We start from the raw sequence: 23,549 nt of genomic DNA on the forward strand, positions 1-23,549 counted from the left end.
GTACTAATTTTAATGTTATCATCAGCTGCACTGAGGATACATTTTAAAACAAGTGCCAATGTATTGCTGCTGTAGCTGTTTGCATCGCTTTACATCTGTGGTGTCTTTAACCATCTTTATATACTGAATGTTTTGTTCCCTATCACTGAAAATAAAAAACACTTTATTACACCAAAGGTTGTGCTGAAAGTGTCACGTGAATGAGCACTGCAGGCTCTTTGTTGCTAGAGTGACCAAACAACTATGATAATAATAAATTGTACTAATACTGTTTTATCATCTATATCATTTACATTACACTTTACATAACAAGAGGGAATGAGTAATTGAGTAGATGAGTGTACTCAAATCTTATTGAAAGTACAATTGCTGTTAGTGAAAAGATGTCGGAGTACTTGTGTCTTAAACTAAGTAAAAAGTAGCTCTTACAGAGGAAGATTTGATCATTCTGACAATAAGCATTTCAATGTAAAGCACTTTACTAACAATTCCTTTGCAAGTGAGTAATATTCTGGAAAGCAGGGAAAATCTTTACTATATCAGGTTGAGCCATAACAGCAGACATGTGAGCTACACCATGATTCTCACATTTTACTTAAATTGAGCGCATATTTAAAAATTCTTTTGTGACAAAAAAAAACTGATTTTAGAATGGAAAACAAATGAGCTCTATCGGAGTAAAGAGATGAAAAAACAATGAAATACTATTGGATGCAGGTTTAGAAACCAGTATAATACATATTCATGAACTAGTTAAATGTAGGCTAAATCTATGAAAAGGACAACAGTTTTGTACAGTAACAATGGTTACTGTACAAAAATCTAACTGGATTGGACCAGTGTTATCAAATATGAGCCTTTGTTCTGTATTTTTGGTTTTGGTATGAAAATACTTGCAGAGTCACTCGTCTAGTTTCCCTTTCTCTCTGTGTCTCCTACCGTTCAACCTCATGTGAGTAAATATCCTTTTAAAAGGGACAACCAGCAGGTAGTCAGATGAGTGGCATGTCAGCTTTTATGCAACCACAGTGTGAAACTACCGCTGACAATATGTGTCAAGTGGCCGTAAGTAACCCGGAAACCTTTTTGTCCTTCAAAATAAAACCATCATTTTTTTTTTTTTTTTTTAAATGATAGAGTCTGCTGCCCGTCTGGCTGTATCTCATTCTAGTTTGCTACCCGCAAACAGTACACCATTGCTCAGTATATCACTTAAAAAGAGCAATTCCAGTATTATTATCTTAGGGTTCTGTTTCAAAAAGGCACGACAGACTAATTTGTTTTATTCTGACAGAGTACGTGAAGCTGTTTTATGTTTTAACTTGTGTTAACATGTTTTTCTTTGCTGTCCAATACACAGGCCGAGGAGGAGCCAAAGCTGTTTTTCAAAGTTGACTCGCTAGTTCTTCTTGTGGCGTAAAGTCAAGTGGTGGAAATGAAATCGAAACAGTAAGCTTTGACATGTTAAAGGTTAACTTCAGTAGAAGGTGGATCTAGTGCTGTTGGCCGTTTTCCTTCACGACGACTGCTGCTCTCTGGTAATTACGTTTTATTTATGTCAATAACGTTAATTCTCTCTCTCTGAAATAAGACTATTTGGACAACTGGAACTTGAATTAGGGTTAAAAACGAGTTTTCCTACATGTGCAAGATCTAGACTTTAAACACTGTTTTGCTTTGTCGTTACGTGTATAGATCCCTTTTCAATCTGGTTAATTGTTTTGATTCATGATCGGTTCAGTAGCATTATCCTTTGAGAAGTTTTGTAGTTTTTTTCTTACAGTAATTTTAACCTGAACCTGAAAGCGCGCGCACGCACACGCACACACGCGCGCACGCACGCACACACACGCGCACGCATTAAAGGCAATATGCGGATGGGATTGCCACCTCTGGTGGTGATGTAATCCTTTAGGAATTAGTGCTATGCAAATTGCATAATGACAAACTTGACAAACCGGTCTGTTTCGTAAACTAATCAGGGTGGGAGTGAATGTACAAGTCTATAAAATCGTGACATAATCACTAATCTATTTGCCCTATATATATATATATATATATATATATATATATATATATATATACATAATTAAAAGTATGTTAAGGTCAAATTATTCTGGTTGTACTGTATGTCCTTGGAGGGTCTAGCAAAGCGACACTATTGTATGTGGCATCCATAGACTTCACTTCCCAGAATGCCTTTCGGTACATTCAGCCCCCAATTGCAACCTTTGCGTGGTAAAACTTAAATCACGGGCGGGAGAAGACAGAGGCAGTCGGTTGGCGAAGTTGTAGCGTTTAAAGTTTTAAACCAAAAGTTGGAAGTTGTTTTTAATCGTTGACTCATTTTCCAATGAGTTGAATACGACGTTGGATTGTTTTTTGGGGTCGAAGAGGAGGAGAGATATATAACAACGGTAACGTTATCGACTAAACTTAACGTTACCAAGGAGAGACGGGAAAGTGATTCAACAGGTCTGTTTGTTCAAAGGTAAACTACCACTAACGTTAGCTACAATTACACTGTGTGTAAAGTTTAACGCCATGTTATTGAGTGTGTTAACCTTCGTTACTTAGCTAATGTCGCCTCGTTAATCAAGGGAGCTCATTCAAGTTAGTTAACGTTATTCAATGGCCTCATTTGAGAAGGTCTAACGTGAAGTTTCCCTCCTATACCGGTGTTTGTGAATGGGGGGTAACGTTACTACAGAGCTACTTTGAAGAACTGCAGGGTTACGTTACACCCAACTTATTTTTAACGATAAGCTCATTAAAAAATCCATTCATAATGTTTGTTTACAATGACTTCCGATAAAACCTTCCGTAACGTTAGTTAACACCGGTTGGCTATCGTTAGCTAAGCTAGCTCGCGTTAAAAGAAAACCTCGATGAACGCATTAGCTAGCTACTTTACATCACTATTAAAAAACTGAGTTATTTATTTTGCCAAGATATCATCTTTGTGTTTTCAACAGATAACTAACTAACTAGCTAGTTAATCCAAACGCAGCCATCTATTAACGTTAAATAGTTATTTGCCAAATCATTTTGCCGAATTTGAATACACACAGTGCTGCCCTCACTATTAAAAAAAAGTAGAAAGTTGTAGTCATAGACAGACCGTATGACTGCAACTTTTTTTTACTTTTTTTGTTATCGATTAGAAAATGATATTAACCACAGGCTGCAAGAGCCCACATTAATGTTTTTGGATTTGGAAAAGTATAACGAGATTAAAGAGAGAAAATCGAGCATATCCTAATCTTCGAGAAGCCTTAATGATTATTTGTACCAGATGAAATTTCCATGGATGCTTATCTCATTGGCATTTCAGCATTATTTTTTATTTATTGGTTTTTACGGTGTGTGTGCAACTGAAGGTGTGTCAGATGTTGGGTGAATGTACATGCTTGTTTTTTTTTTATATAAATGTTGCCTATTGACTGCAGATTAAACTTTCAGTGTGAACAGACAAAGTTGAATCTTATCTTATTCCATTTTTGTTTTCTTTTAAAAAATCCCTTGTTTTGACAATGAGAAACTACTAAATGTACACCGTAGAGGATTTCTTTTTTTTAGCAGCAATACATACTTAACGGTTTTACCCTTCCTCCACAGTTTAAAGATGATCATGAAGGGGCAGAAGCGTAAACTCCCACCAGAGGACGTGCAGGTTTCAGACCCGAGCAGTCCTACCTGGGAGAGCCAGCGCCAGTTTGTGTTCTCAGTTTCCCTGAACAAGTATCAACATGGCCAGGAGCTACCTGAACCCAGCCTGCGGCGGTCTGTTCTGATAGCCAACACACTGCGGCAGGTCAGCCTTGAGGCTTGTAGTGCGCCCTCTGTAGACATGAAGGTGCCACAACCACTTTGTAGCTCTTCATCTGACCACCAGGAGAGTACTTTTACTGGAGTGGCTCTAGCAAAATATCACTCTGCAGTGATGCTTTCTAGCAGCCACTCGGCTCCTGTCAGCTGCCCTCTGGTTTCTTTGAATTACTTTTCAAATAGTGCTACAAGTAGGTCTCCTGCAACTTGCCACTTAAGTACGTCAAACGTCCCTCAATCTGTAAAAGACGAAGATGAGGACTGGGGATCGATGTCCACGGAATCTGATTTCTCCCTTTCAGCTGCCATCTCCTCCATTCTCACTGCACTGGACTCTACCATTGACGGGAGCCCACAGGCAGCTCCAAGGACACCTCTCAGGTCCTTGGAGAACCTGTCAGGGCCCTCGGAACAGGCAGTCAGAGGTAATGTGGGAAGCTGGGAGCAACACGAAGAGTGGAGGTTGCCGGAGAGCAGCGTGGAAGTGATGAGGTCCAGCTACCTCAGTGAACTCACTGTGGAGGATCTGTTCCAGGATATAGACACATCCCTGCTGGAGAGAGACATGGGAGTGCTTGGGCTCCGAGGCAGTGGAGGTGGATACCAGGCTGGGGACGATCTCTTACGGTATCTGCAGCCTTTCTCCTCCTCCTCCTCTTTCCCCCCCTCAAACCCCTTCTCTCTCAACCAGAATCTAAAGTGCCTGCCTTCGTTCTCCTCATTCTGCCCGTTGTCTTCCTCATCCTCTTCTTCGCCAGCCTTCTCTAGTCCCAATCTTGTGAGAGAAGGACTCGAGCTGGAGCATCTGATGGAGATCCTGGTTGAGTCCTGATTGCTTCACCGTCCTCATACTGTAAAGACGTAACCTGACCACCCATTAACTTAAGTTAGTGGACAAAAGACTGACTTCTCAAGACAAACGGCTGGTTTGTCAATCCACATTGAATATTCACTTTGTTGTTTTTATATATTGCTGAAGAAAGAGTGTATTATGGTCTTTAGAAAGTAGTAAGAATGCTCTAGAAATGTAGAAATGGTAAGACAGGAAATGCTCCATAGGTGGGTGTGCAATGGCTAAGCAATGAGTCAGTGCATAATGAACTGGTGAAAAAGCGGCTCTCTAGGGCTTTGAGTGTGACTCAGCTAGTTGGATCTAGGGAAAGGAGTCGTTTGATTAGAAAACAGAATTTATTCAGCAAATGAGAACAGGTGATTACTGTCTATGGAGAGAAAATTACTTCAGCAGTGTTGCCCTAAAATGTATCAAATGCATCACAGCTTCAAGTAATCCTGCATTCACATTGAACATCCCCGTTTATCTGGAGTAAGAAGAAAATAAAAAAATAAAACGGCAGCCAGTTACGTACTGGTGCTGATTCATGCAGTGGACTGAGCGTTGGGTGATTCATGAGATGAATCACTTAACACGCCAGTGTAACACGTTAACGTGAGTTCGGAGAGAATGCGATGTGGCTGGTGTTTGAAGGAGAACGGTTGATCCAATATGCCTATCAGTCAAACTTCTGTGAAGAAATCTTTTAACCTCATATTTATCAGTTCGAACAGGGGTGGTATCAGGTGCTAAGAGATCAGGTCAATGTGCTTTCTAGTCAGAAGAAATCCAGTGTTTTATTCAGATACAAACGAAGAAGAAAATTTAACTGTGTATAATTGTTTAAGATTAATGTTGACTGGGCAATTCTTGTCCCATCAGTTATATTTCACTAACTAGTAGTTACAGTAGGATTACACAGGAGCACGTGGCATGTTCTGTAATTTCTACATGCACAGTCCAGCTCAAGTGTATTTCATGTCTTTAATAGATGCTTTTATTCAAGGAGCCTACAGTACTGTGATTGCATACAGCACATCATGGGTTTTAATTAGGGCTGGGCAATATATCAATGTTGTATCAATAGATATGAGACTAAATATGGTCTTGAATTTTGGATGTTGTAATATCCTGATCTTGTCTTTTCTTGGTTTTAAAGGCTCCATTACAGTAGAGTGATGTTATTTTCTTAACACCGACTTCCATTATTTGCCTTAACCCACAGTTATAGCAACATAACTAATGACTATGAAAATCTCATTGTGTGCATATTTTGTGAAAGCACCAATTGTCGAACCTGCAATATCATCGAGGTATTTGGTCAAATATCGGGATATGTGATTTTTCTCCATATCGCCTGGCTGTAGTTTTAATGTGACCATACAGAGCCACTGTAGGTGTCCCGTTAGCTCAGGTCACAACCACTACGCAACAGCTTCTGTTGTACAGATGTAATAATGTTAATGAGTCGTGGTGGGCGACTCGCTTCATGCTGTGAGCCACATTGGCTGACAGAGTCCAGGTGGTGCCAGCTTCCGCCCTGTGAGCGGTCGCTCACTCATCGGCAGGTTCTGCTTGTTTTAGTGGGGTTCACGTGTTTGGTCTGGTTTACATCTGAATTATTGCACTTTTGTTATTAATATGCATTTCTAAGTCATGTTCGTCTTTTACTCTGTATTTATTAAGCAGTGGTAACATTACAGCTTATTCCTTTTGAGCCTATAAGTGTTGGTCCGGCATTTAAACCAACACCGCTGAAATGTGACGGGGAAACGCTGAGATCCATACAGGAAGGACATGATGCCCGTTTGGTCAGGTTTTATCCCGTTTATGGATCAAAGTTGCTTTCTATGCAAAGGTCCATTGTGAATAGCTAGGCTGCAGTCTGAAACTATTGTTAAATAGCATATTTTGTTAACGAAATGAGTAATTATTTAATTTCATACCACATTTGACAATTTCCCAATGTTATATTAATGTGCCGCCATGGCGGTTATTTTATTTACTTTTATTTTCTCTACCAATATTTGTAATGGTTATGTTTTGAAATCGAGGGCCGAATGCCTGGACACTATGTATTTAGACTCTTTTTTTTAATATAAAAGAAATGTGTTTCACTGTTTTTGAATAAAATGTTAAAATTAAATCATGCTGTATTTTTTGTTCAACACGATTTATTCATTATAATGTATATACAGCGCGTGTTATAGCAGGTGTTTGAAATGGATGTGGAAACTGAACATAAACAGCATTTTTGCGTGTGGTTATAACTCCTGTCTGATGCCGACGACCCTGAAGAAAAGCTGCAGTAGTGTTTTAAGAGAATTACAATTCATAACTGACTGAAACTCTCCAACCAGAGATGTTTCAGTTTTAACCCTTGTAAGGTTTTCTGCTCTGTGGGACCTGTTTTCAATGTGCTAAAAGAAATTAGTTTCTTCTAACTCAAACTTATTGGCCTTGGCTCATTTTCTCTGAAGAACATAACTTATTTTCAATGACTGCACACGGTACGCCCCACCTACACATCAGTGGTGGGCGATGCTGCAAAATTTGGTATCGATCCGATACCAAATACATATACTTTTTACTAAAAAAAATTCTTTTGTGTAGGGGAGAGCATTTAATTATTTCTGAGGTGAATGAATGATCAATTCTTTAGGCAATATTTTTTTATTAATGTATTGAAGTGCACAAAATTATTAGTTATTAGGCACTGTAGAATGAATACAGCGAGTCGCTGCTCCTCTGCGCGTTGTGTCAGTGAGTCACGTGACGACACAACAACGAATCACAGCAGAGGAGCAGGAGGGGGAGGAGGAGCAATGTGGGCCAAGATGTGAAAGCGGCGTTTGCTCAGGAAGGTGGAAGACACAAGCAAAGTATAGTGAACTTAGAGGAGAGATATCTAAATTAAAATATCGATTCAATTACAGTTGTATCGATCAAATACCAATACCAGCGTTGGCATCGATACTATCGATATTTAGATCGATCCGCCCACCCCTAACACACATAGCTAATACGTATGCGGTCTACAGGTCCTGAGCATTTAAATGTAGGTGCTATGAAACTTATCTTTCTGCACCTGCTATTCTCACACACAGTTACAAAATTGTTACATTTCAAGCAAGTTCACCTGTTCTGATTAAGTTCTAAGAATTATATATTATATTATAATAAATGGCAATTGAGAACCATACATGATGTATAGATCATTGGTAATTGAGCTAAAGTAAACATTTAAGTATTTGTACATAAATTATGCTGTATTGATTTAAAAGGCTAATAACATGGTGGTTCCACCCATAGCAATTGTAAAATAGATATGACATGTCATGTCATATTTATTGACATCTCTATAGTGTCATATCTATTGACATTTCTATATAAGGTCATGTGATCTATTATAATGTCATGTCATATCTATTGACATATCTATATGTCATATCTAGTGACTTCTATATAATGTCATGAGATCTATTGACATATCTATATAATGTCACGTCATATCTATTGTTCTATTGTTCTATATTATATCTATGGGTCCACCAGACTCGGAAACATTGGTGGTGTCGCATGAACATGAACACCACACAAGGGTTAAGTCAGTTTCTCCACCTCCAGGCCAACAGGCTACCTTGTAAAAGACTTCAGACATTAGGTAACGTGGGTGTCATGATCACATCTGCTTCAAACACACACACATAAGATGCGGAGTTAAGCACTGAAAGACTATCCAGGGAGTCTGAAAATCTAAACAAAAAACTTTTTTTATCTAGTGCTTATTCCAGCCAGAGGTCTAATAGACGAGGACTTCACAAATACTGTACCTGTATGACCGGTAACGCGTGGATTCTTGGAGACAGCGTCGCCTACAGTCTCTCCATCTAGAAATGAGAAAGCAATCACTTTGTCTTATTGGTTGTTTTTTTTTTGTCACTCTTGAAAGACATACTTTAATGCTCTCAGACACTTGAGCCAAAATATCCACATCATATTATACATACCTCATTTCATAAGGGACTTGGACATTGAGCCAGTGTTGGATTCTGCTCTCAGGAAACACACCAGAGAACAAAACAATTCATGTTTTTTTGCTGGGTTTTACGTATGGACAGGTTCAAGTTCTGAACGTCTTTAAAACACAACGCAGTATGTCTGTCACAGCGCTCGACAGACAATTCAAACTGCACATTTCAAGTTTATGGTACAAACTATCTCATTGAAGTAGAGGATGCATTATGAGAACAAACTAATGTACAGGGGAAAAAAAGTTACTTTTAATGTATTGTTATCCAATGTAAATAAATGTTAAACTACAAACATACACACCAACATGGACAAAGACAACTTATTTTACAGTAGCAGGATATAATTAGCCTTTTCATACATTTACAACTTTAAATGGTAAAATATTAAAGTGCATTTCAAGGGTTTATGACCTCTAAAAATAACAGAACAATGACATTTTTTAATTGAAATCACTTTTTATTTACCACCATTTTTTCCTTTTCCTCCATATCCCTCTATTCCAACCCTTTAAACCTATTTATTACTGCTCTGGAGCTTTTTACAGTCTGTGCTCTGGAGATGTGGCAACATGCTTTGCTACATCCATGTAGACACAAGGGGGCAGCACCATAAAAGGGGGACAGCCCGTGTCCTGAGGCAAACCGTGCTCCCCTGTGGTTTGCTGTGCTCTTCCACGCTGACCCAGACGCAGGAAGGTCAAAGCTTTCATACAGGAAATCTGATTAAACACGTTGCAGTAAACGTCCCCGGTGTTTTAAATGCTCCGCGTAGGAGGACATTTGACCTTTATTGGAGGAAGTCATCTAAAATGTCAGTATCACATGTCGTTTCACTGCAGTTGCGATAAGTCGCGCTTACGTGGATGCATTCAAGTGGGAGTGGATGTCAATCCTGTCTCTAAAGATGATTGGCCGGTCTGGTCAATAGTTTGGAGGAGGTTTGGTTAATGAGGTTCATGCACATGTGAAATATAAAGTGAAGGAGCGGAACTATGCACCCAAATAAAAACAAATTCAAAGTTGGCAAGTGCATCCTCGATTGTGTTAGGCACCAACATTGAATTATTATAATTAAATAAAATTGTATTTCATTCTAAAGTAGCAAACCCAGACCGGTGACACATAAAGCAACATGACAAAAATAGCATGCAAGACAAAAGTGATCTAAAAACCAACCAAGTATCAAAAGTTTTTACATCAAGCCCTTCATGTGTTATCTATCCCGAGGCCGTAAACTCAGCAGCCATTATGGCGAACACAGCGCTAGCGGTTATGACATTTTTTAGCCCAGACGGGTTGCCGTAGTCAAGGTAGGATAGTCCTTTCATACATGTGCAGAAAGCAGTGTGTAGTAACCACTCACAAACTTAATGGCGGTCCTCACACAAAAAAGGCTGAATCTTAAAACTCATCTCAATTCTTCATTATATGAGGCTCTCGCCTCTGGATGCATTCAACAAAGAGACTATAGAAGAAGAAGAAGAAAAAAGGATTAGGACAAGAATTCAGATTCAGCCCACCAGTGTGAGTGCCAGAGGTAGAGCTGCTGCTTCTTTTACTCCGCCCCCCCCCCCCCCCCCCCCCCCCCCCCCCCCCCCCCACCGCGCTCACCCGCCTTCCCTTTCCTCACCTTCTCCTCACACACAGACGCCCCCATGCCCCTCCCCCAGGCTGCCGGTGTGTGATGGTGTTGAAATGGGATGTGGGATTTTCCGGCTTCAGTTGGGGGTGTGCGTTGGTTGGCCTCTTTTTCTGTCTGGTAAGGGGGCGTCTGATCTTCAGGTTTGCCCTCGATGATGGGCTCCCTGTCGTCCTCCAGGTCCGACTCGTCGCAGCGCGGCAGCTGCAGGAAGGTGGTCAGGCCGTGCAGGTCGGCCATTTTGTGGAAGGTGCGCAGGAGGAGGTACATCATCATCAGACCCAGGAACAGGTAGACTTGAGAGAGAGAGAGAGAGGATAGACAAATGTCACAGGGGATAATTTATTTAACACAACAATGTGCAAATATATTCTAAATATAGAAAATATAGTTCTTTTTTTTTTTCTTTACCTGAATCGGACTTTCTAACCGTTTCTGAAAAAAAAACCCTCAAATGGAATAAGACTGCTAGCCATCACCCATAAAGTGGCTGCTGGATGGGATGGCAGTTAGGGCTAAGCCATTGATAAAAAAAAAAAAAAAAAAAAAAAAAAAATCAAATTGTGATTTTTCTGACACATATTGGATGATAAGTTTTTCCCGCTAAAGTTCAATATTCACTGTGTAACACATAAAATACTTCATGCATTATAACATGAGAACCCATAAAAAACTGCTCTATATTTCTAGCAGGGATGAGGACATAGATATGACTCACCAGCTTTTAATAAGCGTGGAACATTGAACAGTCAAACACAGAACGTTTATCACAAAAGGTAAAGTTACAATAATAAAAAAATACATTTCAATAAAAAAAAAAAATTCAGTAATTTCCTGTAAACGGACATTTCTAATATGCCTCAGTTTAACGGCAGCTTCTACATTTAGCACCATCTGCGATCACGTTAAATGAAGTAAAAATAAATAAAACCCACTGAAAATTGGACATTTCTGTAAACAGTCTGTGATATGTAACACTATTCCAGCATTTATCGTATAATTTTTTTTTTTTAATGTAATGAATAAAAAAAAAAAAGTTAAACCAAACATTCCACTAAATATTCACATTCGAATAATCGCGGCCTTCACGATTAGCGAATCCATTCTTTCAAATCTCGATTAATCGTTCATCGCTAGCTGCATTCATGGAGTAGCTGTAAAAACAAAGCGCCCCTCTGGTTTAGTGTAAACGTGTTACCATGCTGTGGGGACGTGTGGTATTTCCTTTACGTGCAACACAGAGCCGTCGTTTCACACCCAGCAGCGATGTGAAGCTTTCACAGACACTCCTGCTTTTCAGCTTAGTGCCTTTTCATTTGACTAAAAACAGAATTATGAACACATGTAAAATAATATTCTTTATAAATGGTTGTTTTGTTGTAACGATCATAGAAAAAAAGACAGAGGAAACTACCATGTTATCAGGCCGAACTCTAAATCTGATCTAGCTGTAAATCTAGTTTACTCCCATTCGCATTAAAAACAGTCTGTTCCATTCCTGACTGCTTTAACTCGGAAAATGCAGCCAGTAAAGAGTCGAGGGATTAATGTCAAAGTCTGGCATTCACTGGGCCGTGGACTGAGAAAACTATTTTAGTAAGTCCATTTCACCAAAAAGTAGGACAAAAGTGCCCTCAAGTGTGTGGCATAGGTGAAAACAAAATCTGCTCAGCATTTGTTATTTCCGCTCTGGTTGGTTGCCTTGAAAAAAAGAAAAGCCATGTGGTTTTCTCCTGTCACATGTAAGCACCGCACTGCCCCACATAACCCCACAGTCCCGATCCTGGACAATGGTCTCTCACTATACGAGGAGGCCAGCTCGGTATAGGATTACAGAGGCCTCCGCTCTCTCAGGGGAATATAAAGTTAGCTTTAGTCCTCTGTGCTTTCCATCTGCAGGTTTCAGGAAGGCACATTTACGAATTGAATTGCAAAAACCTCAATGCAACTTACAGTACCTGGAATTGGATTTAAAGAACAGATAAGAATAAATATCTCCTTATTAACACTTTTAATGAATAACTGTACTTGAATAAAACTCAACCTGCCAGCCTTCAATGTGAAACTGCATCAGGGTCAAAACAGAACACAAGGAGTCAAAGGACTTTGACTGTCCAAACTAAATATTTGCTCTTCAGCAACACCAGAAATGCTTTGCTCTCAGGGAAAAGCCTTGAAACAACGGTTTTGAACGTTGCAGATTCAACAACAACAACATGTTTGGGGCCTTTGCATTGCATAACTTCAAAATCGGAATATTTTATATGACGACAAAGTATAGGCTATTCTTGGAAAATAATAATAGGAAATTAAGAGAGTCATTGCGGAATACTATTCAAAACCTCCACTGCCTCACTAAAGGATGGATTGTAATCAGTGAATTGTAAAATTATAATGTTAATGATGAAAATGTTAAATGTTAGGGTCGGCCTCTAGCTCACCCAGTAAGAGCGTTCGCCCCATGTTGAGTCCCGCAACGGCCAGGGTTTGAATCTCATCCCCCCCCCCCGCTCCCTTTCATGTCCATCCACTGTCACTACAATGAAAAAAAAGGAAAAAAGCCCCTAAAGAAATAATCTTAAAAAAAAAAGTTAAATGTAAAAAACAATTTACTGGAAGTTGGTCCTCATTTAAATCTAACTACTACAATATAGGGTGTGTATATACAAGAACACATTTACATAAGATCAATTACAGTAGTTCAGCTGGGGAAACACCACCAGTTCCAGGAAACATCTTGCAGGCAGTCACTAAATCCTTTTCCTCACAAAACCTGCAGGGGCCGCGTGGGTTAATAATCTGACTCGCCCTACATCATCATTACACAATGCAGCCTGTGGGATGAGGAAACAGCCCGGCTGCTCCGTGTGAACGGCTGGGTCTCCCTCCAAACGGAAGTCAAGGGACTGGCCGAGGACGGGACACAGTAGAACACACAGCAACTTCGACTGTGTCCACCAGGGTCTCTCTACTATAAAAATCTAATCCAGGGTAGACATTTTACGGGAAAAGTAGTTCTAACGAGCACTATTCCTTCATTGTAATGCATAAACTCTACGTATTACAATCCTGTTTTCTTTCCAAAATTGTGGGCCTGTAAAGCTATTTTAGAGTCAAGTTTGTTTTTGTGATTGGCACCAATTTTAAAATTTTTCAAAAAACAAAACATACAACTGCAACATTTACACCCCCCCCACCCCCCCCCCCCCCCCCCCCCCCCCCCCCCCCCCCCCCCCCCCCCCCCCCCCCCCCCCCCCCCCCCCTCCACCCCCCCCCCACCCCCCCCCCACCCCCCCACCCCCCCCCCCCCCCCCCCCCCCCCCCCCACCCCCCCCCCCCCCCCCCCCCCCCCCCCCCCCCCCCCCCCCCCCCCCCCCCCCCCCCACCCCCCCCCCCCCCCCCCCCACCCCCTGGCTTTGTCATTGCCACTCACACAGACAACAATCAAGAAAAGATGACAGTAACTCCAATATGTTAAAGGCCGTTCAACAAAATAGACAAAAAACCACAAACCAAACAAACATGTATAAATGACAACACCATAAGTCCATCATACCCAGCACAAAGCTTCTCGGGAGCCGTCCAGAAAGATAGGGAAACAGCAGCGCTGGTCCCTCCCTTATTACCACCACTGTGGAGCCCTTGAGCAAGGCCCTTAACCCCCCAACCAGTGGCAGCAGATCAGACTGTGGTTGTACTGGGCAGCTTCCAGGTATGAATGTGGTCAGGGTGTTCCTGCAAAAGAGAGGCTGCCTCTCAGTGAACCTTTCCTGAATAATTAAGGTTACATTTTTTTTTTAGAAAGTTCTTTATTTAAATTTAGATAAAGCGTTAAAGAGGAGGTACTGAAGTCTAGTTCTCTTTCTCAGAGCACTTGAATTGCAATATGCTGGAAAGTTATTATGGAAGGTTTAGGCCCAGCGGCCTAGGCCCTCTTTAAAGGCAATAGGGGCGGGAAAGTGTGTATCAACACTCAGTCAAACACAATCTTCATGTCCGCAATGGCCACAAAACCAAATTTTAGTCACTTACAACTGTTTCTATTGTAAAAAATTTGAATGGCACAAATGAACAAAACTGATCACAAAAACATGTGAAATGCAGAACGACTCATTTCCTTAATTTCGGCAGACCAAATTCACCTCAACAGGTGGTTCTCTGAGCATTTAGTGTCGGATATTAATTAATTTACTGTAGAGCTCTCGGACTGAGACCACAGAGGGGGGGGGGGGGGGGGAAATGTCCGCATTTGGACAAAAGGTCATTCCAACCCTGATTCAATTCAGACGAAGAAAAAAAAAAAAAAAAAAAAAAAGCACCCGAGCAGGCCTATGAAAATAACCACAACCTAACCATGTGACGGTAAGGATTAGATTTTCCTGTCCATACCGTCAAGCCAACACACTCTAGAAAGTTGCTAACTATCAAAATGCAGGTGCAATGTTCTTTAAAATATCACAACACATTTATTCTGCAACTTGCTCCTAAAACATGTTTAATAAAAATGCCAGGATGCCGCCATCCGTCAAACAAAAAAAGATAATCAGCAACTACTAAATAATTAAAGATAAGAGGTGTGTATGTGTGTGTGTGTGTGTGTGTGTTGGGTGGGGGGGGGTTGAATGTGCTGAGTCTAAGCATAGGTACTATTTGTAGTACTCATCATTATGGTTGTAGGACGTGCAATATCTAGTAGAGCACTGGTGCAATATTTTTTTAATTTGCTATGGTATTGTGCAATACATAAGTTATTGATCCCAGCATGATGTAATGGGAAATGTGCAATATGATAGAATAAAGTGATAGATATAGATATATATCTATATATATATATAAAATATATAAATAAATAAATAAATAAATAACGGTTGTACAAAAGCAGACATCTAAACACATCAACTTGATCACTTTGGATATTTGTACACTATGTTTTGACAGTTTATAGTCGCGGATAATCAAATTAAATCAACAGTGAAGACAACCATTAGCTGCAGCCCTACAGTAGTTGATTTCTGATATTTCAGACAGGACCAATGTGAATGAGCAACTAACTTACAGCAACTAACAGGCCGACAGAGCCACCCATAGAGCCAGTGTTGTTAATTAACTTCCTCCAAACTTAATACAACTCATCAATAAAAAAGAAAACAAAGAAGAGCAGCCACAAATGCTTCTGGGATCATTTCCCTGCTGAAATTCTCTGTAAAGTCGGATAATTTTAAAATAAGCGACAGAGAGGAGTGTGCTCCAACTTTCCAGACAGCTAACAGATAGCTCGGAGAGCAGTTTCATTTCTGGGGAACCCACTTCTCAGCCACTGAACTGTTACCGAAAAAAAGGGAAGGGCTGATAAGGTCCTACTTCTCACATCAGAGGGGAGAATTGAGACCACACGCAGACTTGATGACTTTTTACAACCTTTGTGTTATTCTCTCAAGACATACTTTTGAGAGAAAAAATTAGCTCTTCCTCTGATGTCCTTTTTATCCATTGGCATAAAACAACCTGCACGGACTAGTCATAACCGGCCAATGTTGTCCATATCATGCTATGAAGGCCTTTTTCAGGACATTGCATCTCGCCTGCTTTACTTAACAAAACGCTGCATCATCTTCTTTTCTCTTGAAAGAGTAAGCAGAGGAAGAGTGTCTGCAGCAGAGAAGTCTGTGCCTTTTCAGATCACCACAATGCCGGGTCTGCCATATATTCTGGCGTACGTGCTCTCATCTGCAGCTCTGCAGGCATGTAGCTGCTCTGTGTGATCTTCACAGGACAAAACCCGGACCAGACTCACCGTGAGCCCCGTTAGTTTCCATATAGTGTGATGTTAGACCTTCCCCCACAGCGCTACGGAGTTGGGTCTGGGAAGGCCACATAGCATTCCAGGATGGGAGGAAAAAAAGCTGCTCTGGTTTATTGCCATTTCTTTACACCAATCAACGTCTTGGGCAGCACCAAACACCGGACGGAGCCACGGTGCCTCTGTAAAATAGCCTCTGGAAGGAACTTGTTTTGGTGGAACGTGTCCGTTCAAAAGGTTTAGACGTAATGACAGATTGGACAGTCTGGATTTACCCTGCAGAGATCTGAGGAGCAGTTAACCATAGTCCTCAGAAATCCACCAGAGATTAGAATTACAACACAAAGAAAGCGGAAGGTAACGGACATCAAGGGCAGAAATGGACATCCGGAGCAATCCCGGAAGTGGAACGTTGAGGAGATTTACTAGTTTTCATATTAACATATGTAACATATACAGCCAAAAGTGCAGTGGGTTGAATATTCTTAGACATCATTGAAGTCAAATAACGATAAAAATATCCCGATGAGCCTGTGTTTGTTAAAACTGGCTTTTAATTTATGTTAGGATGTTTGAGAGTGCATAAACATTGTTGGTGTAAAAACATGTGTTTATAAAAAAGTAAGATTATGACCCACCCACACACCACACACACACACACACAACACACCCACCCCCACACACACACACACACACCACACACACCACACCACACACACACACACACACACACACAACACACCCACACACCACACACACACACACACACACACACACACACACACACACACAACACAACACACACACCACACAACACAAACACACACCACACCCACACACACACACACTTTTGTCTTCTTCAGGTCTTCCTCCATGGCCAGCACTCTCCCTGTTACTCTTCCTATACAATATACATACTGATCACATAGTGTGTATGTGTTCACTTACGAGTCTAAAAAAAAAGACACCAGCTCAGTCTTTTTTTTTTTTTAAGATATGTTATAGGCGTTTTATTTTTGACAGGACAGCCGAAGGTATGAAAGGGGAATGACATGCAGCGAAGGGCCGCAGGTCGGCGTTGAACCCGCTGTGTCGAGGAGTAAACCTCTATATATGTGCGCCCGCTCTACCTACTGAGCTACCTGGCCACCCACCGGCTCAGCCTTTCAGCTGAAATTGCAATCAGCAGAAATTAAAATGCAAAAGGCTAAAATCCATTCTATTTTGAATGTGTGCTTAACTGTTTTTACAGCAGCGTGCTGTAAATCCAGGGTTGTGCCGGTTGTGGTTCCAGCCATGGGATAAGTGTGTGGACTTTTGAAAACTGTGTTCAAGCAAAGAAATACGAATTAGAGTTTGGTCCACATGAACTGCTGCTGTGCAGACTGTAGCCAGAGTTGTTCCTACTTTCTAACCATCGGGGAAAAAAACCCTGTCTTGCTTATCTGCAGTTGTTTTCTTAGGTTACAGATGGTTCAGTTTAGTTACGGGCTCCGTCTAATTACAATCAGGTTAGCTCCTGGGTGTTTGCCGACAAGTTGCGCTGTGTAGCTTTCTTGTAAACAAGTCAAACTCATGTTTACTTGTTTCTCATAAAACAGCGGCAAAACTGAGGCCAGCGGCGGGTGAACAGAAGATGCCGGGGATAGAACAGAGAACCCAGTGATCAATAGATGACCCACAGCCGCCCTAGTATGCTGATTTAACCCTTGTGTTGTCTTCCTGTCAACCATGGTCAATTATAGTATCGCTTTTTCCAACATTTTTGGCACTTTTTCAATGTTTTGGGTGTTTTTTTTTTTTATGTTTTGGGTGTTTTTTTCCAAAGGTTTTTAATATTTTTAATGTTGTCTTATTTCAACGGCCCATTTTTTGTGACAAAGAAAAATAAAAAAAATTAACTAAAAACGGGTCAATTTGACCCAAGGACAACTTGAGGGTTAACAGCTGATTATCTTTATCAGAAGGATGCAGCATCAGGCTAGATGACCAAAACAACTGACCGACGTTTGGATGTAGCCAGACCAACCAAAGAGGAGGAGGCCAGGACTGACAGTACACTTCACCTGCAGCTATAGACACTGTATAGAACATAAGATATCAGACCCCAACTGTAATAATTAGAGTATTATAATTTCTGACATTTCTTAATTTCTGTACTGTATCACAATAAGCTAGACAGTGGAAGTGAGCAACGTCTGGCATTTGTCAATATTTTACAACACGTCTATGGTAAATTCCACGTGTGAGTACCAATTCATCTGCACCAACTGAAATATAGGCATATAAAACTAATTTGTCTGCTCAGTGAACAGGTGCTGATATGTCAAACATTGTGGCCCGAATCACGATGAGACAACACCTTCTTATCAAATATCCTGCAGACGTCAAAGCCGCAAAGATGGAGGAAGTGTGTGAGCTTGTTACTGTGACCGTTGAAACATTCAGACTAACTTTAGAACGTGTTAAACATCAGACGTGACAGAAAAAAAAAGAAAAAAAAAAAAGAAAAAGGATACATGACACTTGTATGACCAGTTTGCGGTTTTTGTAAAACAAGTTTAAAATACATAAGACACACTAGACACTAGTAAAAAGACAAGTATGAGGACACTGATGCGCTGATAGAAGCCTGCCACTTTCAAAGAAATTCAGTGTAAAGGATTTACTTTTTGGCTTAACTTTAAAAAGGGCAAATATGACTTTAAAAATGTAGATGTTCTACTTAAAAACAACTGGGAGACAGAACCAATTTCAGAGGACACTTGTCACAAAACAATAAAAGGGAATTTTCTTATCATCCATATGCCTTAGACATGCTGTATTACAATTTAAAATTGTCTATTGTCTTCACTGGTCTAAAGTCAGCCTTTCTAGGATGAAAGCTCACATAGACCCCACATATGATCGATGTAGGCCGGCTCCCACCACTCTGCGGCATATGTTCTGTAAATGTCCAAGGCTTGACATGTTGTGGTTTAATATCTTTGAGACCTTTGGAAAGGTAGTAGTGCCGTCCCCATTTATTGCATTGTTAGGTGTGGCTCCGGAAAACACCTTCTGCACTCTTCAGGGTAGGCACTGTTTAAATGGAAATCCCCTATTTCACCGACAATTAGCCAGTGGATAAGGGAAGTCATGTGCCATCTTAAGTTGGAGAAAATTAGACACACACTCAGAGGGTCTACTGGGAAATTTTAAAATAGCTGACAGCCCCTTCTTGATTTCTGTCAAAATAATGGAATCAGACAACATGGCAATGTAAAAAAAAAAAAAAAAAAAAAAAAAAAAGTATGCATCTTGTAATCTTATATTAACTTGATGCTATTTATTTTTTCCTTACGGACACCTGGTTCTGTACAGCGTCTTTATGTCTATGTCTGGTATTTGGGAAGTGGGGGATTTGGTTTTAAGAGTTTCTAATTTCTGCAAAATGTGAAAAATAAAAATATTGATAAAAAATGTGGATGTTCTGCGCTTTAGTCTGAGGTTTCTGTACTTTGTCATGTGATAATAATAATAATAATAATAATACTAATAATCTGGCTGTACTAGAGTTGGGTGACTGGACAAATGCATATCTATGAGGGACGTGACAACAACAGCACTCACCCATGACGGTGACCTGGTACAGCTGCCGGTACTTCTGCCCGGGCTGCGTCCCCGGAACGAAGTCTCCCAGCCCGATGGTGCACAGCGAGATGAAACAGAAGTAGATGCCGTCCAAGAACGACCAGGACAACTCCACCGAGCTGAACACGGCCGCCGGCACCACGAAGAAGCACAACACCACCAGAAGCAGCAGCAACAGGAAGTGGACAAACGTGGCCGGCCGAGGCTCCATGCCAGACCGCTGCAGGAGGCTGACGGGAGACAGGACCAGAGGACACATGATCCTCTGGACGCAGGCGGTGAGCACCAGCATAGTGAAAGGGACTCCTATCAAGGCGTAGAGGATGGAGAAAGCTTTCCCCGTGTCAGACAGCGGAGTGGTTTGACCATATCCTGGAGATAAAAAGGAAGAGGACAGATATGTTGTGCATTCAGAATAATTCTTAACCTGTGTTGTCCTCCAGGGTCAAAATGAACACTTTTTTGGACATGGTTTTCACTTTTTGGCATTTTCCTTCCCCATTACCACCAGTATATTCACAACTAGAACCAACTAATTAACCCCAGTTTTACACTTATTTTGGGAATTTATGGTCAATAAACCTCACTCATATTAAATTATCTGATTTTTGCAGCTGTGTGGAGAAAATATTCAATTCAATGAACTTTATAAATCCGTTAGGAACTTCATTTGTGCAGAACAGTGCTTGTATTATTCATATACCCAACACCAGTTATCATCATACATTTCACACAGTTTGCGTGCACAGTTCACATACTCCGCAACACAAAACACCGCACACACCACATACCAGCAGTCAGAAGGTAAAAACTTGCAAACACAATACATGAACAATAGGCAATAAAATCATTCAAAAAGGTTTAATGAAATAATTTCTCATGTGTCTTTACAATGACCCAATGAACGAACCAAGCTTAAAGATTTTCAACCAATAGTAGAATTTTTAAGCAGATCTTCAACTCTTGCATGAGCATGGGGGCAACAAGAAAGAAGACTGCTAGCTAGCAAACATGGACGTAAACAATGCAAGCTTTAAAAGATTAAAAAATAAAACCAGCTTTTCAAATGTTTTATGAAAAAAAAAAAAAGGAAGGAAATGCATTGACTCCTGGACTAAAGAGACTGATCGAAGCAGACCTGTCTCTTGGTGCTGTCTGTGTGTCTTTGTGGTCTTTCTGCGTCTCACCTGCCACCTGTGAGATGATGCTTAACAAACTCACGGTTTCACTAAAAAAATTCAAAACAGGCAAATGTTACCTACTTCTGAATCTATTCATAGTAAGCTTCCACAATCCGATTTTGCGGAACTCCGTAGTTCCACTTTAACCTTCCTACTGTAGTTGTGCACAGTTATTTGATACAACGAGGGGTTATAAAAACAACAAATGGCATCCTGTGTGTTTGTTCACTTCTGGTTTAGTCTACAACGACGCTCCACTTCTGGGATTACTCCGTTTCTGACAGAAATTCCGCTGGATCTCACTCTGTCCATTAACTTGGGCTTTCTTTGTGTTGACATCTTAAACTCGATTAATGAGGACTAGGGTTACCTGCTCCTCAGATCTCTGCAGGGTAAATCCAGACAGCTAGCTAAACTATCTGTCCAGTCCGAGTGTGTTTGGTTAAAGAAATGAAAAAAATAAAAAGATGTTTTTCTCCCACCCCTGGAATGCTGTGTGGAGTCACCAGACCCTCCTTCGCAGCACTGTGGAGGAAGGTCTGACAATGCGAGACTACTTCTGGTTTTACCTCCAGATAAAGAAGGGCAAGCTAATAAACTGGTGGTTTGTTCACAACCTGCATGATCATCTGACTGCTTGTGTTGGCAACTAAACATGTTAAAAAGATAACATTTGAGGAAGTGTGACACAAGTAAAAACACATGCAGTATTGTGAAAGAAGTTAATGTCTCCCATAGAGTAGAGCAACCAAACTGCTCTTGTAAACAAAGGTGATTTCTGTTCTGCTTCATACATTTGCATGTCCCATGTGAGCAGCAGTGTTTTTTTTAAATATTAGTTTACTAAAACAGCACAGAAGCTTGGAATGAAGCCCCCAGGAGCATATCCGTGAGATGTTACTGCGATGATGCTGCAGTATTTTAGTCGTGAGTCCTGGTAGCGTGGACACTGGCAGTGCCTGTCAAAACTTCATAAGCCGGGATTTACCCCAGAAATGTTGTTTAGCCCGGTGGCAAGTGTCTTTTTTTCCCAATCACAGACTAATAGCGGCATTAATGTAAAGTCCAAAAGCTTCTGTGATAACATTAGGAATTGAGAATTTAAAAAAAAGCTAAACCCAGATTCCATAGGGCCACATTAAGTCAGTCCTTAAGCTAACTGGAGATTTGAAAACATGGCTGTGTAAGTTTCTAACTGAGTCGCCCCACTTTAATTGGAGTTTTAAAAAACATCTTCACATACATTTAAAAAATAATAATACGCAGTGGCTTAGTCCGGGTGGGGGGTAAGTTAGGCATGGTTTGCAATACACTGGGGAAAACCCTGTAAGATAATTGCAGGCTTTGACTTTTGGGGTTTTGAATTCTGACAATTAAAATGAAACCAAATACAGAGTCTAATACACTTTAATCTATCTGTTAAAAACATTCCAGAATATTTGTTTGTTTTTTTACTTGAAAAACTAACCTATTTCCTTCCCTCTTAACACAAAATGTAATTTGGACCATGAATTGTCCATATTATTTTTTCCTAGTCATGGATGCAGGGAGATGATTTCTGTAAAGTTTAGTTTAAAAATCCCAAATTCTATGTAAATACAGTATTTAAAAAAATCTTAGACTTATTTCTTTTCATTCTACCAGAAAAAAAACATGCATCCAAAGGCTTTAGGATTATTATTTCTCAGAAAGTCTATAACAGACAAAAACCAAAATAATGGACTAAATAAATGGTTTTTACTGCATTCTGTCCAACATGTTTTCATTATGAAAGGAAAATTAAATGAAAAAAACGGCTCTTTTCACCCTGACAAACAGTAAACGTTTCAAACATGCTTCGGCGCTGCAGGAAATTCCGTTTGATGCATGTATTTTCGTAATGTAATTTCCTTATGCTTTTTTTAATGTCGGAAATTTAAATCCGTTGGATTTATGAGGACTATAGAGCTCAACAGTCCCACCCACAGCGAGTTCTGGAAGTAAAAATACAAAGCAATTTTTCTATTGACAATTAGAGTATAAGCCTTAAAATTGTAACCGTTGATGGTGGACTTAAAACCAGCTACCACATGACTGAGGGATTGTATTTGCTCATATAGATGCCAAACTGCTCCTCAGATGTCTGGAGGGGAAATCCAGACGGTTAGCTAGACTATCTGTGAGGCTCTGTGAGGAGTTTAGCACCGCCCAGGGGGATTTTGATTGGTTTAAAGAAATACCATTAAACCAGTGCATGTTTTCCTCCCATCCCTGAATGCTGTGTGAGTATATGACATCTTGTTTTAACAGGAAATACATAAAAACGAAGGTCACATGGTTCCAAGTCATTGTGACTTTTGAAATGCAAAATAAAGCCATTGATGCAATTTGTCATAACATCAACTGTTCCATTGCCTGGACCATACCGATCTTCGAACTCTGCCTTCAGTCTGACCTCAACTACACACATGTAAAGGTTTGTCACTGCATCTCGTCTGTGGAGAGATTTTGTCACCCATAGACATATAACCATCTGGCAAAATACTCAAATCCACTTCTGTGGTAGTTGCCGCTACAGTAGGTGTCTCCAGGAACACATTTTGCAATAATGACTGACACACAC

General features: G+C 40.5%; 2 protein-coding genes across 2 annotated transcripts in view; one reads left to right on the forward strand and one right to left on the reverse strand.

The window, feature by feature from the left end:
• Positions 1-1,113: 1,113 nt before the first annotated feature.
• Positions 1,114-5,170, forward strand: sertad3 (SERTA domain containing 3; the record flags this gene model as incomplete). Its single annotated transcript, XM_032512078.1, is given in 2 exon segments — positions 1,114-1,538; positions 3,619-5,170. A coding segment is annotated over 1 exon segment (1,035 nt). The 3' UTR covers positions 4,661-5,170.
• A 4,866-nt stretch (positions 5,171-10,036) lies between these two features.
• kcnk6 (potassium channel, subfamily K, member 6) overlaps positions 10,037-23,549 on the reverse strand; it is a 14,933-nt gene continuing 1,420 nt past the window's right edge. Inside the window, exons 2-4 of the mRNA XM_032512076.1 lie at positions 19,746-20,138; positions 10,365-10,629; positions 10,037-10,269 (exon numbers count right to left, since the gene is read on the reverse strand). Coding sequence (XP_032367967.1) covers positions 10,206-10,269; positions 10,365-10,629; positions 19,746-20,138 — 722 coding nt within the window. The 3' untranslated portion in view covers positions 10,037-10,205. The remainder of the gene's footprint in view (positions 10,270-10,364; positions 10,630-19,745; positions 20,139-23,549) is intronic.

The sequence above is a fragment of the Etheostoma spectabile genome, chromosome 3 (assembly GCF_008692095.1).
Source record: "Etheostoma spectabile isolate EspeVRDwgs_2016 chromosome 3, UIUC_Espe_1.0, whole genome shotgun sequence".
NCBI classification, from domain to species: Eukaryota; Metazoa; Chordata; class Actinopteri; order Perciformes; family Percidae; genus Etheostoma; species Etheostoma spectabile.